This window comes from Cuculus canorus, chromosome 2 (genome assembly GCF_017976375.1).
Source record: "Cuculus canorus isolate bCucCan1 chromosome 2, bCucCan1.pri, whole genome shotgun sequence".
NCBI classification, from domain to species: domain Eukaryota; kingdom Metazoa; phylum Chordata; class Aves; order Cuculiformes; family Cuculidae; genus Cuculus; species Cuculus canorus.
The window spans coordinates 154791880-154806924 of NC_071402.1; the positions used below are offsets into that span (position 1 = coordinate 154791880).

At 40.2% G+C, this 15045-nt stretch overlaps 1 protein-coding gene across 5 annotated transcripts in view; it reads right to left on the minus strand.

Annotated features, from left to right (window-relative positions):
• SCN5A (sodium voltage-gated channel alpha subunit 5) overlaps positions 1 to 15045 on the minus strand; it is a 221594-nt gene that overhangs the window by 122871 nt on the left and 83678 nt on the right. For all 5 annotated transcript variants that reach the window (XM_054058158.1, XM_054058156.1, XM_054058157.1 and 2 more), the window contains 3 exons: positions 6347 to 6488; positions 4537 to 4734; positions 309 to 491 (listed from right to left, as the gene is read on the minus strand). In XM_054058158.1, coding sequence (XP_053914133.1) covers positions 309 to 491; positions 4537 to 4734; positions 6347 to 6488 — 523 coding nt within the window. The remainder of the gene's footprint in view (positions 1 to 308; positions 492 to 4536; positions 4735 to 6346; positions 6489 to 15045) is intronic.

Consider the following 15045-nt stretch of genomic DNA (forward strand, 5'->3'; position numbering starts at 1 on the left):
GATATAATCAGATGAATGAAATTAAATGTGGGTAAATCTTGAAGTGAAAAAAAAGTAAAAAAAATTGAAACAAAATACATTTGTAAGAATGTTTAATGGGCATTTTGAATCAATTTTGAAAATAAAGTGGTAATGCATTTCCTTCCACTGTTTTAACAAAGACTGTCTGCAGGTTAGTCATAATTTTAAGGATCTGATTTGTCTTTACTGAAGTAAAGCTGAAAGTTACAGCTTTATCATCTATTCAGAGTCTGGCCTACCCAGCAACGTTCAGTGTGAAATAACTGATATTTCAGACCATGTCTTACCATTCTCCTCTGACCGTCATCATAGTCACACTTGGGATTCCTTTGGTCCTCCCCATACTCTTCTCCCCCCAAAGATTTCTTCTTCTTTCGCCTATTTCTTCTTTCCTTGGCATTTTTGGATGCTAAAGGTGACATTTCCAATGAACTAAGTGACATTGAATCAATTCCTTTAGCTGCTAGCGCCTAAACCAAAAGATGGTAAAAGACATAAGAATTACTATTTGAGTTTAGGATCTAACTGAGAACTAATAACTCTGCTCAGCAATTATTTTTCACTCTAAGTTTTAAGGTTGTATAGGAGATAAATTAAAAATTCCAAGTGGTCATTAATCGCATAACTATCCCACGTGGCTGGAACCAGTCTTAATCTGTTTCTAACCTCTACATTTAGCCACAGGAAAATAAATAATAAGCGAGACAGGTATATATGCACACAGTCAGGTCTGCCACCGAGATCCTACGATAAAGCATTAGGAATGGCTGCATAAAATAATGTGGTTTATGTAGCTCACAAATGACATTTCATGAGAAGAACAGTTGGTGTGCACATGCCTGCAGGTACATACCGTGCACACACTCTCTGGAGTAACACTTCTGGTGCCAGCCAAAAAAATAATCTCAAGTTGGGGAACCTCAGACTCAGTCCTCCCCGGACTTCAGCCCCTTGAACCAAGAGGGCTGGACAGGAGGGGAGCCAAGCTGGCTGCCAGAATCTTCCCTCCCCTATCACAGAGGGATGCTAAGAACAGCAGGCAAATCAGTTGGCACGTTTTTGTAAACACTTATCCCAAGTAGCAGCACAGGCAGCTATGATCAGAGATGCAAAGAGAAAACAGTGAGTTTAACTGGAAGTAAGGTGGACTTCGCCTTGCCGTGCGCCTCAGTGCTGCATTGCTATCTGGTGGCATCACTGCAGGAGCTGACTGATAACAGACCATTAGGAATCTAGCAGAAGCCAAATGAGAAAGCCTGAGAACACAAAGCCACAGCCAGGGAAGCAAATGAGCAGCCAGGAGGAAGAAGTGATAGGTACAGGGAGGAAAACACAGCCCAGGCCAACAACTCGCCATCCTCGGTGCAGGGTTCTGAGCACAAAGCATGAGGTCAGGCTTGGAGGTGCTGGCATCTCAGTGCTAGCCACATCAGTGGCCAGGAGGCAAGCCCAAATGCACCCCCACACAGACACTGGAATACATAAAACACTTGGATAAAAAAAAACCAAACAAAAAACACCTGCCCCTCTAGGTTCCCAAGAACAGGAAAAACAGATGAACCCTCGGTGCTATTGTCTCTAAGCCACTAGAATCAAACAGGCAATCAGCTCTCCGCAGCAAAATACTCCCTTCCTCCCACAGGCATCAGTCCAAGGAAAGTGAAGGCACTTAACAGTCATGCAAAGAATCAATCATGTATTTCAAGGAGTAGCGGTAGCTCTATGAAGCTGAGAGCACAACAAAACTTAATTCCTGTGGGAAATATCTTTCATGAGCAAGCTGTTTAGAGCAAAGAGCAGGAGGGCTCAGACACCAGTCTAGGTTGTTCTTTTTTTTTTTCAGAGTAAATTGATTTAATTTCTATGCTGAAGTGCTTTCTCTTCATAAAGATTCTGCAAGACTTTTGGTGTTAAGTTCAGGTTTAGGAATGTATTAGACCAATTGTGTAAAATGACTGATAGTCCCCAAACAGGCCTATCAACTATGTTTGTGCTCTCTTTATACTGCACAATGCAATAGCTGGTCTAAACAATTGCAGTTTTCCCTTCTGATTGCCATCATATTTTATTGATCTAGAAAATATTGTAGGTTGTGCTACTAAGCATGCTTCACGCTCACTGCAAAATAAACTAGTTTTCAGTTTCTTAGCATTTTCATACAACAGAATCATAGAACAATAAGGTTGGAAAAGAACTCTCAGACCATGAAGTCCAGCCATCAACACACCACCACCATGTCCAATTAGTGCCACATCTACACATTTTTTTAACACCTCCAGGGTTGGTTCCCTGAGCAGCCGGTTCCAATGGTTCACCACTCTTTTAGTAAAGATGTTTTTCCTAATATCTAATCTAAACCTCCCAAGGTGCAACTTGAGGCCAGTTCCTCTTCTATCACTTGTTACTTGGGAGAAAGTACCTATTGCTTGGGTTGAAAATGCTTCTGCCTTACAGACCTTTTTCAGTTGTTTGAAAAAAGGATTTGGACTCAATTACTTCTCAGGGCATGGAGGCTATTCCCACATCCTGACTATTTATTCCTCCTGGCTGGGTTCCCGTGGCTGGACTGTCCTGAACCCTAGACATCGCATCCATAATCCACTGTGATAATGTCCAGGCACAAGAAAGGAGTGTGGGACCAGGCACGTCTGTTAAGGATGGGTGGTGGCTGAAGGATAGAGGAAAAGCATTGCTCCTATGAGCCCTGACAGGGGAATTATGCAGGAGATAGGACTTGAGGCAAGAAATTAGCTGTACAATGAGAAAGTCAAAACCAAGACCTCGATAAAGGCGTGGAAAGCAAAGTTCAAACTGAGTAGCCCTGGCTGGGTAATTCACCTGCGGAGGACATCTGAAAGCTACATGGTGCGGCCACTCAATTCAATTTCCTGAGCCTCTTCTTCCAGATGCCTGATTTGAAATGCTGGGGGTTGATTTACAGGATTACTGAGCTTCGATACTGAACATAAATGAGTATTTTTGAAGCGCACAGATTCTGAGCAGTGACAAGAGTCACTGAAAAACCTCTGAGGATGCTGGTCATTTTGTCTTTGAAGCAGGCTCTGTTCAAACTGGCCTAAGGCTACAGAACAAGTGATGAGAAAGTAAAGAGCTAATCTTGAGTCATGTACTGTCCACCCTTTGTACTGAGGAGAGCACAGGAAAAAACTGAGAGATGGTCCTCTAAAGAAAACACTATATTATAAAGCTTATAAAACCCCAGGAACAATTTAGTTTTTCACAAGAACCTTCAGTCTGACACATTCCGACTTTCAGCATTTAACATTCTGGGTTTTTTTTGTGTGTACATACAGGTTTAACTGAAATCAAAGCCTTCAAAAGGAAATTCTTAAACATCTTCAATTATAGCTCGGGCTGCTAAAGTTGATTATTATTAGGATGAGCTCAACTGGAGTCAAAACACATGAAAATCTGTATAAAATAGGCACGAATCTGAGCTCAATTTGCTTCCTTAGGTTATGGTAGGAAGTTACTCTGCTCAAAGTGCCTGTACATAGACTAAATTGCATTTAGCTATTACTTAAACTATCAAAGAGGATCTGTTAAGGGACTTAAATGATGTATAAGCCTCTACTAGCACTTTGTCAAGAATGAATTGCATTTTCTATTTTCTTTCCAAGGATTTAAATGGGCTTTGGATTAGGCAGTGAAACCATATGTACCCAAAAGAAAATTATGTATATTAGTTTACATTGAGCATCAAGGATTTATTTCCCTCAACTACAATGCTACGTGTTATTTCCTCTTAATTTTCTTATTGTCTTCTTATTCACAGCATCTAAAATGCTCTCTTCAGCTGTTAAACAAAGGCATTCTATAACCACAGGCAAATTAACTACTGCTATTAAGGCTATATGGCTACATCTACCATTTGGCCTCTCTGTTTTGTTTAAGCATACAACACAACATTAAAGCCACATCCTTTGCAAAATTTGCAAAGCTTAACCTCAAGATCTACGTGTTTGCTTATTGAGGTATGAAGTCCCACATGCTTCACATAGGTTATCCTACATCTTTACCTTCATTATCGGGCAGTTGGATATTTGTGGCAGTTTGAACGAGACAGTGAGGAAATGAACATGAGCTAAAGTGATGGTGGAAGAAGTTCAGCTGGGGCTATGGCTGAGATACGAGAATAGCTGTTCTGTGCTCAAACACAGACGTAGTTATACCATCATTAAAATGTCTTATATGTCAACCAATATAAATTCCTTCAGTGGCATATATGGTACAGTTAAACCAGTATAACTCTGTACTGTAAATCTTAAATGGTCCCAGTCCTAGCAGGAAGAGCCATCATTTCGCTTTTAGAAAGGATTGCAATAACTCTGTCCAGCACAATGAACAGTAAACCGATTTCAAGCAAACTCTTACTTTGATAAGTACTTAAATATATCACATTTATCACATAAATATAAGATAAAGAGAATGTGAGTCTCAAGGTACCATCTGTTCAAGTTACCCAAGGCTAATCATGTCACATAGTTTACTGACCTCTTGCTCTTTCTTTAACATTTCCATGGCTTCACGAAACTTTCTTTCCTTCTCCTCTGTTTCAGCAATAGTGGCTTGGTTCTGCTCTTCATATGCCATGGCCACAACAGCCAGAATCAGGTTGACCAGATAAAATGAGCCCAGAAAGATGACCAGCATAAAAAAAAGCATGTAGATCTTCCCAGCAGATCTGAGAGTCTGAAAGCACAAAAGTAAAATCACTAACACTTGTTTATAGTACTTTATAAGAGGAAAAATATTTTTCTAATAATTCTTTGGAAAATTTATATTTGCAGTATAATTAAATTCAGCCATTGTTAGTAGGCCAAACAGAATCCTTTTGATGACAAGAAACAACCACATGCAAGGAAATAATCTTCTCACCAATAAATTTTTATACCTTAGTAAAAAATGATGTGCCTTGCAGTAAAATTAATTTCTAAAAGAAGAATTTTTTTCTTTCTTTGCCAAATACCTCTGATGGTTTTCTTTGAAAACAGATAATCTTATAATTAGTTGCAGTGAAAGATTCCCCCACATAGCTCAACCTATTTTTGTCCAGTGCATAGAAACATTCCAAACTGGATTCATGTTTTATCTCTTCAGATGTCTATGGTCTAGGTCCTTTATAGTCAGCAGGGAGAAAAAAAAGATAATTTAGGATGCAACTGGTATGAAAGTTATTCAGACATCTACTTCAGGACAAGAAGAACCAAACCTTCAGTGCCCAGCTCTCCACCAGATTTACAGGCATCACTGAAGTTTAGGGTAACAGGCTGAGGTTCTGTTACAGATATGTCCTATGGCCAACAATTTCATGGTAGTGATGGAAACCATTGTGTGATATTAAAAGGTCAAATAATAAAAGGGAGTGAAGTTCACCCTTGTTTGCCATGAGAATTTCAGCCTTCCCAAGTTGTACACTCAGTTTTGTGTCAGGTAAGTGAACATAGTTATTTAAAGAATTTTCAATTTCATTCTTTTACACTTTCCTGAAAAGAAATTGTGTAACTCTCTGCCTGTGAAGCTGAATTCCCTAGTACCTTCAAAGACGTCTACCTTGGTACTTTCAGAGTAGTAACTGTTGGCACTAACTCCCTTGATTTGTTTAGTATCAAGCTCCAGTTTTGTAATTTCAAGATGCAGAAGTAAATCTTCATTGGCTTCATGGACAGAGCATGTAATTCAGTACTGAATAATCATAAGTAGTTCTTCAGAGTTCACATCCATTCCAGGAACTACATGCGAAAATGTGCACTTACTAGCAGATCACACTGCACACATGACTGTAAGTTGACTATAAGTTCTTCATGATGAAATGTCTGCAGCAGGGAGAACTGAAAGGTACCAGGTAGTCCTGCCATCTGCTGAATTTGTGTTCATTACCATGCCTTGTAAAACCAGATATGCCAAGTATACAAGCGCTTTTCTAGTCCTTTTTTGAGATTGGATGAAAAGATAAGTTCACATTACACCAGCTACCAAAAAAAAATCATTAAGTGGTGATGTGGTGATCTTTATTAAGTTGTGAACTTTATTCCAATTTAGGTAAAATACCTATTCAAAGCATCTTTCTCTCAGTACCAGTTTTCCTTCCTTTCCCCAAACACTCAGACTAAAGTCTTCTGGTATCATCACTCCTAAGAAAAGAAATTAATTGTAACAATTGATAGACCATTTCCACAACACATAGAGAACAGTTTACCTAATAACCAGCTATTCTTTCTTTTCTCTAATTATTGGATATATAACTGTAACAAGATGATGCATTTATTTTATATTTTTTGACAGTAATACAACAATCTCACACCTGTTGATAAAGACGTTCCCAACAATCCTGAGTCATAAGACGAAACAAGGAAAGAAAGGCCCAGCCAAAAGTATCAAAGCTTGTGTAACCATGATCAGGATTTTCCCCGGCCTTGAAACATTTATATCCCTCAGGGCATGTGCTGCAAAACATGAAAGACAATACATGAAATGCATCAAAGATGGCTTCAGCATAGACAAACTGATTTCCAAGAGAACATATTGAATGCGCTTAGTTAAGAGCACAGACTCTCAAAGGTGAATTCCTTCACTGGGCAAAAACACAGGAAACTGGTGCATGCTACCTGGAAATACCAAAGCTTTTTGCAATCTTATTTTTCCTTGAAAGGATTAACAGAAAAATGGTAACCATATTTTGAGCTGCAATGTCAATAAGCGTCTACCACTTCAGATATTTGCACTGGATCAGAATTAGGTGCCTAAGCAGGACTTAAATATTATTTCTCTTGGCACTTTTTTCTAATTAAGAATCATAAACTAAATGTCTCTTATTATAGTCGTGGGTAATGTGTGATGGTGAAGCTGTTTTTCCAGTTACTTAGTCTGACACTGATGGGATGACATCAGTATGTGTCATCTGAGTACCTTCCTGATGGCTTACTGTGCTTGACCTGGTACTAACCCCCTGCAAGGACTAAATCTTTAATCTAAGAAACCCAGCCCTTTGTTCCACTCACAGCCGTAGCCTGGGGTCATGACATTTTTAATGTTTCTGCCAGGAAAATGTTTTCTTTGTGTGACTTGCAGATTCACATATTAAATGGCATGCAGATAGCATGAATTTCACTAGCTCTCATTAAACTTTGAGGCTCTTTACAAGTAAGAGAAAAGGAATACTCTCAGAGGTACTATGTAAGCGCTGAATTGCATCATCAAATGAAACACAAAGTGGAAGAGAACCCAGGTCAACAAGTCACATTCTCCCAGGACAGTGCAATATGATTAACTGAAAGACTCCACACCTCTTGCATGTTACAAGGCACATTCCAAATGAGATATGCCCATCAGAATCTGAAGACATAGAGTAATATCATAGAATCATAGAATGGTTTGGGTTGGAAAGGACCTTAAAGATCATCTAGTTCCAACGCCCTTGCCATGGTCAGGGACACCTTCCACTAGACCAGGTTACTCATGAAAGCTTTTAACTTTTTTTCCTCCTAGAAAAAAAAGTAGAGTGTTTCAGTCACTGCTATTTTTTAACCAAAACAGAATATTGCCACAAATTGAAATGCAAAGTGGTAGTATAGATAATGAAAAGTAATTTTTAAAATGTCACCCAAAAATTAAATTGACTCCAAGGAAAGTAGAGTGTGTCTCAGCATGGAAATCAAGGATTTTTTTTTTTTTTAAATACCAATTTTATACTGATGTAAAACAAATCTCTAAAGCACAGGATAGTAACCCTGTATTGCATGTTGAGATGAGAATACATTGCTAGAGGTTTTGAAGTTATACAAATCTGTGATGTCAGCCACAACATTAAATAGCCAACAACACTTTAAGAAGCTTAATCTAATATCATTAGTCAAGCACAAATTTTTAAGTAAGTCTGCTTTGAACGCTGAAAAAAGGATTGCTGAAGCATTGCAAAATGTGTGCATACCCTTGTTTGCAGTAGTCTTCAGAAAAAGCAATAAAAACTGAAAAGAACAGTTGATGTTTAATGAATTAAATGTAAACACAACTGAGAACGTAATAAGTGATTCTATCACCTTAGGTAGAGCCAAGTTAGTTTATATCATTTGAGAATTTAGACAATAGTAACTGTATATCACAAAGAAAGAAAGAGAGACACTTCTACTTTTTTTCCCTGCCAGCCTAGAAATGCCTCCTTCTAGATCTTTCCTACTTTGACTACCTATTGTTTCCTGTTAAGAAGTACATTTGAATTAAAATTACAGTAATATTACTGACTTAGACGAGAACAAAACAGAGAAATCTCAGCTTTTTTTTTTTTTTTTGTCCCTTAAAATATGCAGATGTATGCTGAAACTCTCTTGTATACCCATATAATTTTTGAGGCTGCCTTTTCATTAAGTCTCCTGTCTCCCAAAGGCAGCATCTGCTGTCACTCTCTGCTATAGAGACATGAGATTTCAGCCTCTGATCTGCTGTTGCAGACAGCCTTCAGTGCCCATGACGTGTTGCTGACACTGTTCAAGAGCTCTGAGAAATGGATCCTGTGGGTTCCTGAGAAAGAAAGACTTTCTGCACACTTACGCTAAGACATCACATCCAGACAGGACGAGAGTATTTTTGTAAGGTTCATTCCTTTTTTTATCATGAGAAAATGACAGCACTCACTCACTGTATCTGGCTGGAAACTGAGTGATCATAGAATCGTAGATTATTTTGGATTGGAAGGGACCATGAAGGTCACCCAGTTCAACCTCTCTGCAGTGAGCAAGTACATCTTCAACTAGATCAGGCTGCAGAGCCTGATCCATGCATCCTGGAATGGAGCATGTACCACCCCTCTAAGCAACTTGTTCCTGCTATCAGGCCCAGAGGAGGACAGGTTTTCCTCAGTCTTCCAGGAAAGTCCAATCCCAAGTGGCTCTGGTGAGCTGGTCTCATCGTGCCTATCTTAACATTATTGCTAATGGCTAAAGCATCTGAATATAGCTGTGAGAAACTTGATGGTGATTAATTGTGAATTTATGCCTAGATGGGGTGGTTGGTTGGTCATTAAGTTTCATCTAGAATAATTTGCCTAAAATCTTAGGTGAAATGGAAATTTTTAATTTCATTGTGAGAGAGGGAACTTTCTTCCTAATCTCTCCGTCATTTTGAACAAGAAAGTTGGAAAGAAAGGAGATATTAGGAGCACTGTGCTTAGATTTATTTTCATAGGAACCTCTCTGCACCAGAAGATTAGTGGCTACAAAGTCACTCTTAGGTTCACTTGGAATGTTGCTAATGGAAACTCCAATTGGATGCAGAGTAACATTCGAGCAACTGCTCAAAGCACTTTACCATTTCTTGGGAAGCCGTAGGACACGGAGATGCAACTCCTATAACTGTGAAAGAGAGCAATGGTACCTCAGACTAATATTTCTGTTTATAACATGGTTAGTACCTTTTCATGTTTCATTCTGTCTTTATGTGTCTCTAAAGCCTTTTCCACTCAGCAACACATTGCTGGTGTGAAATTATCTGTCTGACTCCACAGCGAGCGTACGCAGTTCTCTAATATTATGTTCAGGTGTAAGAGCATTCAAATGAGGGGTGTTCGGCATAAAAAGCATGAACTTCACCTCAAAAGTGCTACCAGTGTTAGCTCACATCCTTCTTACAGAGACCAGGCACTACAGACAAAATATCATACTTTTCAAGTCCTTATTTTTGATGGCCCTCTTTTGTAGCTGACAGTAGCAATAACCTATAAGGTGTGGGAATGACTTAAAAACACTGTGAGGAACAGAATGCTGCTTCCCAGAAAAACTCTATAGAGATGTAGGTGTAAGAGTCTCACATGAGAATATTTTTCTGCAACTGACACCGTTTCTTCTGACAATGCTTTTAAGGAGCCTCAAGATTTTGCTGAAGTGACTTCAATATATAGCATTAAACCTTCCCCTTTGGATTTTTTAGCAGGCTCTAGCTTCTTTTACCTCGAGGAAGCATTTCACAGGATCGCACTCTTCCCTTTTGCACAGAGATGGGCAACAACAAGTTATATAAATACAACATCCTCCACAGGAGCCTCACAGGATGCTGTTCAATTGATCACAATAAAATTAGTGTCATTGATTCAGAAAAGTTAAAAGCATCAGTTTACCTACCTATCCATCAGGCTGTAATCACCATTTTATGTTGGCACCAGTACAGGAAATTAAAGAACATAGGAAACAGCTTTGTTTTAAATAACACAGATTTGGAATGCCAGAGAGTTGTAGCTGAGGGGCATAATTACAACATACTCTGGCTCAAGAGTTTAATCTAGGCGAGCCAAGCAACCTGCTGATCCTGACTGTCGTGGCCAATAGAGCTGTGCAAAAAAAGATGATTTGTAAAATAATCATGTGTTGGATTGTAACATTCAGATCCTGAAAATACAGGGAGGGTTGTCCATGTGTTACCATGAGTTAGCGTCAAACAGCTGCTAGTATCAGCTACAACATCTGTAAGGTAAAGGCTGCACTTTCATTTGGTTTAGGTTGCAAAGGCTTAATATGCTGAATTGTTTATGAAAGAAGCAATAATAGGAGAAAAAAGTGCATAGTGCAGACACACCAAAAATTAAAAAAAAACCAAACCCACATTGTGGTAAGAGCCCCTTAGTGTTCCTGCTTAGACCAAGTATGCAAAATCCAAGCTGAAATGTTTATACTTTATGCCTTTGACACCTGGCTAATTCCAGAGGGATGGAAAATCACCCTGGTGAGCACAGTGGGGTTTCAAAGTCTGGGCAGTAAAAGCTGGAAGAAGAGACAGTGCCCATGGCCTCTGAGGCTTATTGATGTGGATGGTAGAGTCCTCCTCAATCTGCCTCTTCATGTGAAAGTCCTCATGCCACAATGGAGAGGCTTAGATCTCCTTTAGATCATAGACCTAAGTGATTTTCCCTGCACCTTCAATATTTTCTCATTCTCTGGGCTCAGAGGAAGAAGATCAGCAGTGAAATAAGGAGTGCGTGTGTTGCAATGGTTGAGGCCGAACAGATAAAGATTCCTCGACTAACAATTGCTCCTATTTGATGTGGTGAAACTATCCATTTTGAAACAGGGCAGTATTTTAAAAACCGGATGTTGCACGAGCAATTGGGCATGTAGGAGAAAGGGGCTGAAAGTCAGCAGTACCCCAGCCAAAGCTGGGCATTGCCATCAGTGGGTTCTCAGACTGCCTAAAAGTCATAGGTCACTTTCCTTCCCCTGCTCTTTCTTGTTTTGTTATGTAAAGACTAATCACGGTTAGAGGGTCTGAGTTACAACTCCCCATTAATTACCATCTAAGAGCCAACATGTGACTCACAGAGGCATTCTTCACATTGGATAGGTTTGACTAGGAGCCTCTAGCAGCTCTCATTCCATGCATCTAGGGGGTCAGAAAAATTTGAGAGGTATTTTTTAAAGCAAGGGTGCCAGTGGTCTGAAAGGAAGGAAGTACAAACAAATCCAAAGTTTGCAGGAAAAAAATAAATTTAAAATAAGAAGAGCTCAGAATAAAGAGCGACATCAACAAGGAGCTAAATCTGGAGGAGTACAGAGAAGGAGATGCTCATGAGCAAGCTTGCTCACAGGCTCAGAGCACCCATTGACCTGTGCATGCTACTGACTTGCATCCACAAAAAATTTCAGACTCCCCCACTGGCTACTTGTTCAGGCAGCTGGAAAACCACTGGTTTCAGTGTCAGACATCAGACCCCTTCATGCATGCATCCAAACACCAAGAATCATAGAAAGGAATCACAGAATTGTTTAGGTTGGAAAAGACCTTTAAGATCATCAGGTCCAACCCTTAACTTAGCACTGCCGAGTCCACCACTAAGCTGAGTCACTAAGCACCACATCTACACGTCCCTTAAATGCCTCCAGAGATGTTGACTTCCCTAGGCAACCTGATCCAATGTTTGACAACTCTTTTAGTGAAGAAATCTTTCCTAATATCCAATCTAATCTTCCCCTGGTGCAACTTGAGGCCACTTCTTCTCATCCTATCACTTGCTACTTGGGAGAAGAAACCAACACCCACCCCATTACAACCTCCTTTCAGGTAGTTGTAGAGAGCAATAAGGTATCTCCTTAGCCTCCTTTTCTCCAGACTGAACAGCCTCAGTTCCCTCAACTACACCTCATAAGTCTTGTGCCCCAGACCCTTCATCAGCTTCGATGCCCTTCTCTGGACATGCTCCAGCACCTCAATGACCTTCTTGTAGCAAGGGACCCAAAACTGAACACACTGTTCAAGGTGCAGCCTCACCAGTGCTGAGTGCAGGGGAGCAATCACTTCCCTGGTCCTGCTGTCCATGCTTTTTCTGATACAAATCAGGATGATATTGGCCTTCTTGGCCACCTGGGCACATTGCTGGCTCATATTTAGGCAGCTAGTAGCAAATAAGCCCAGGTGTTTTCCATCAGGCAGCTTTCCCTTTCCCAGGCCTGTAACATTATATGGTGGTGTTGTCATCCAAGTGCAGGACCCATCCATTGCCAGCAAGCCAGGTGTGTCATTTAAACTGATTCATAATCAAAAACGCCAAAATTCTGCTGGCTCAGAGCAAGGTATTGATCTGCTGGCTCTTCCTGTTTCTTCCCTCATCATTCCCTGCAACTGGAAGGATACAGGAGAACACTACCTATAACCCTCGATTGCTTAACTCCCTGTGATGCAAAGTGGCTGTTTCAGACTTCATGCTGCAGCAAGGTAAGCAAACTCCCATTTCTTCTCACTCAATCCAATAGGCAAACACCGTATTTTCTGTCTAACCCATCAAACAAAATGTAGGTCAATAATTTATCACCATAAACATAATGATAGTTTACTGCTTAATTGAGACTGTAGTCCATAGTCAGTCTGCTTCTCTCATGTGTCTGATGAGCTTATTACAGCTTTGGCTAAGAGGTAGTATTACCATCCATCCTTAAGAACTGAGTGGATTTGGATTTAATCCCTACAATTGCTGTTTAACCAGAGACATGATCTTCCAAATACTCAACTGATCCCTAGGAGTAGGAGCTGGTGTTGTTGCCCCTAAGCCCGTATAATACACTAAGTTATACCTATGGCCCTTGTACCATCTTTCAGGTGATCTACTTGCTTTGTGCTTTTTCTCATATTCAACTGATAGGCTTTCTCATCACGAGCAAACCATCTTTGGTCTCATTTCACTGTAACCGACACAGAATAGGTATAAAACTTTATGTGATTTACATCACAATATAGTTAAATTAATTTAAGGTATGCTGTACAGTCTGAAGGCTGGTAATAAGTTCCTTAATATTGCTTACTAATCTACGGTATAATTAGGTTATTAGCTCTCATAGTTTAAACAACACAGTTAATTCTTTCAAAAATATCCTCACTTTAGTGACATTTCAAGAAGCCAAATTTGGGAACCATATTCCCTTCCTCATTCCATCAGCCTTTCCAGGCTTTCCCACCCATCAGCCAGCCATATCCTGTCAAACTGAACTTGTTGAGTGTCATGCACACAGCAGTCCCACTGAGCACATGCAAAACTACGCAGGAGCCCATTCCCTGTGGTGGACCCACTCGTGCAGCAACTTAAAGACATGCTACAAAACCATGACCTGCCTGACGAAGTTGGCTAGTCCAGGGATTGCCTGCAGCTGGTTGTTTCCCTTGACCTTCCCCATTCCTGACACTCCAGAGGAGTATACATGTGCAACTAAGACACCTGAGCACCATCTTCACCCATCCCTGGACTGCACCTCTAAATGCAAACAATCCAAGCCAAGGGAGCTCCTCTCACCTTACTTGTTCAGTGTCCAACACAATATGGCCTGAATCTGGGGACTTGTAATATTAAGACAACAAAGAATAATAACAATAATCATCATTATCATAGAACAGATATAAGTTCAGGCAACTTAGAGCTGACGTGGTCCTAATTGCCAGCAGCAGAACAAAAGAACCCACTGGATGCTTTATTCTCTGCTGCAGTTCCCCAATTTCCAGTGCAGCTAGGGTTGTGTTACTGGGCACTCTTACTTGTAGTCAGGGAACTAAGTGCTGTGGAAGAGTACGCTGTGCCACATGTTCATCTGGTTGAGATATGCACAGTTTCAGGCTCTCTGGGTGAGAGCTGCAGTGCTGGGCTGTGCAAAGTACTGTTAGTGGAAGCATCTAATAGCAGTGCTGCTCCTCAGTACAGTGCATGCTTCTTCTCTGCCTTTCAGGGATGTGATAAGCTTTTGCAAGGGGCTTTAAATCACTGCATGGAGGATGCATAAAGGGAAAGGAATGTTATTACAGCTCAGAGAGATCAAAGTACTGTATCGCCGTACATGTCACAATGAGTATGCTGACAGTATAGTGGCACGGATTACCTACCATATAAATGTTGCTTTCGGTACACATGATGACTACTAAAACAGGCATCTGACATAATTTTATGAGTTGGCATTAATTACATTAGTAAAATGCCACAACACAAAAGGAAACAGCATTTTTTTCAGTCAATACTTTAGAAGGAGTTAGGACTCACTCCAAAACTTTGAGGAGTGTTAACATCATGTGGTCCTTCCTTCCCTTATATGCAATAAGCTGAGTGACAGCAGAATTTACCAAACCATATAGAATCTTGCCCCATGCTGTACATTATTTTAATGTACCCTGTTAAGAAAAATCAAGGTCATAGTGAAGATAAAGGTAGCTAAAGTTTCTATAGCAACAGTTACCAGGATGCAGTTGCCAAAGGTGTTTTCTTGTTGCATCCTAAAGTAGCTTTACTGGCTGCTTTTCCTTCCTGTTCACTAGTCTTTTTGGCTATATTAGTACAGACACAATGCAAATGTGCTTTCATTGTCAGTATCGTCTTGTAGACTATTCCTGCCCACAAGCTGAATATACAGGACATATCATGTGAAAGGGAAAAAAAAAAAAAGAAAAAATTAAGCAGTCTGACCTTGAGTTCTGAGGGGACACAATTGACTTAAAACATGCACACTTTTCTGAAAAGCCAGCTCCCTGGTGTAGTTGCAAGTGAAAAAG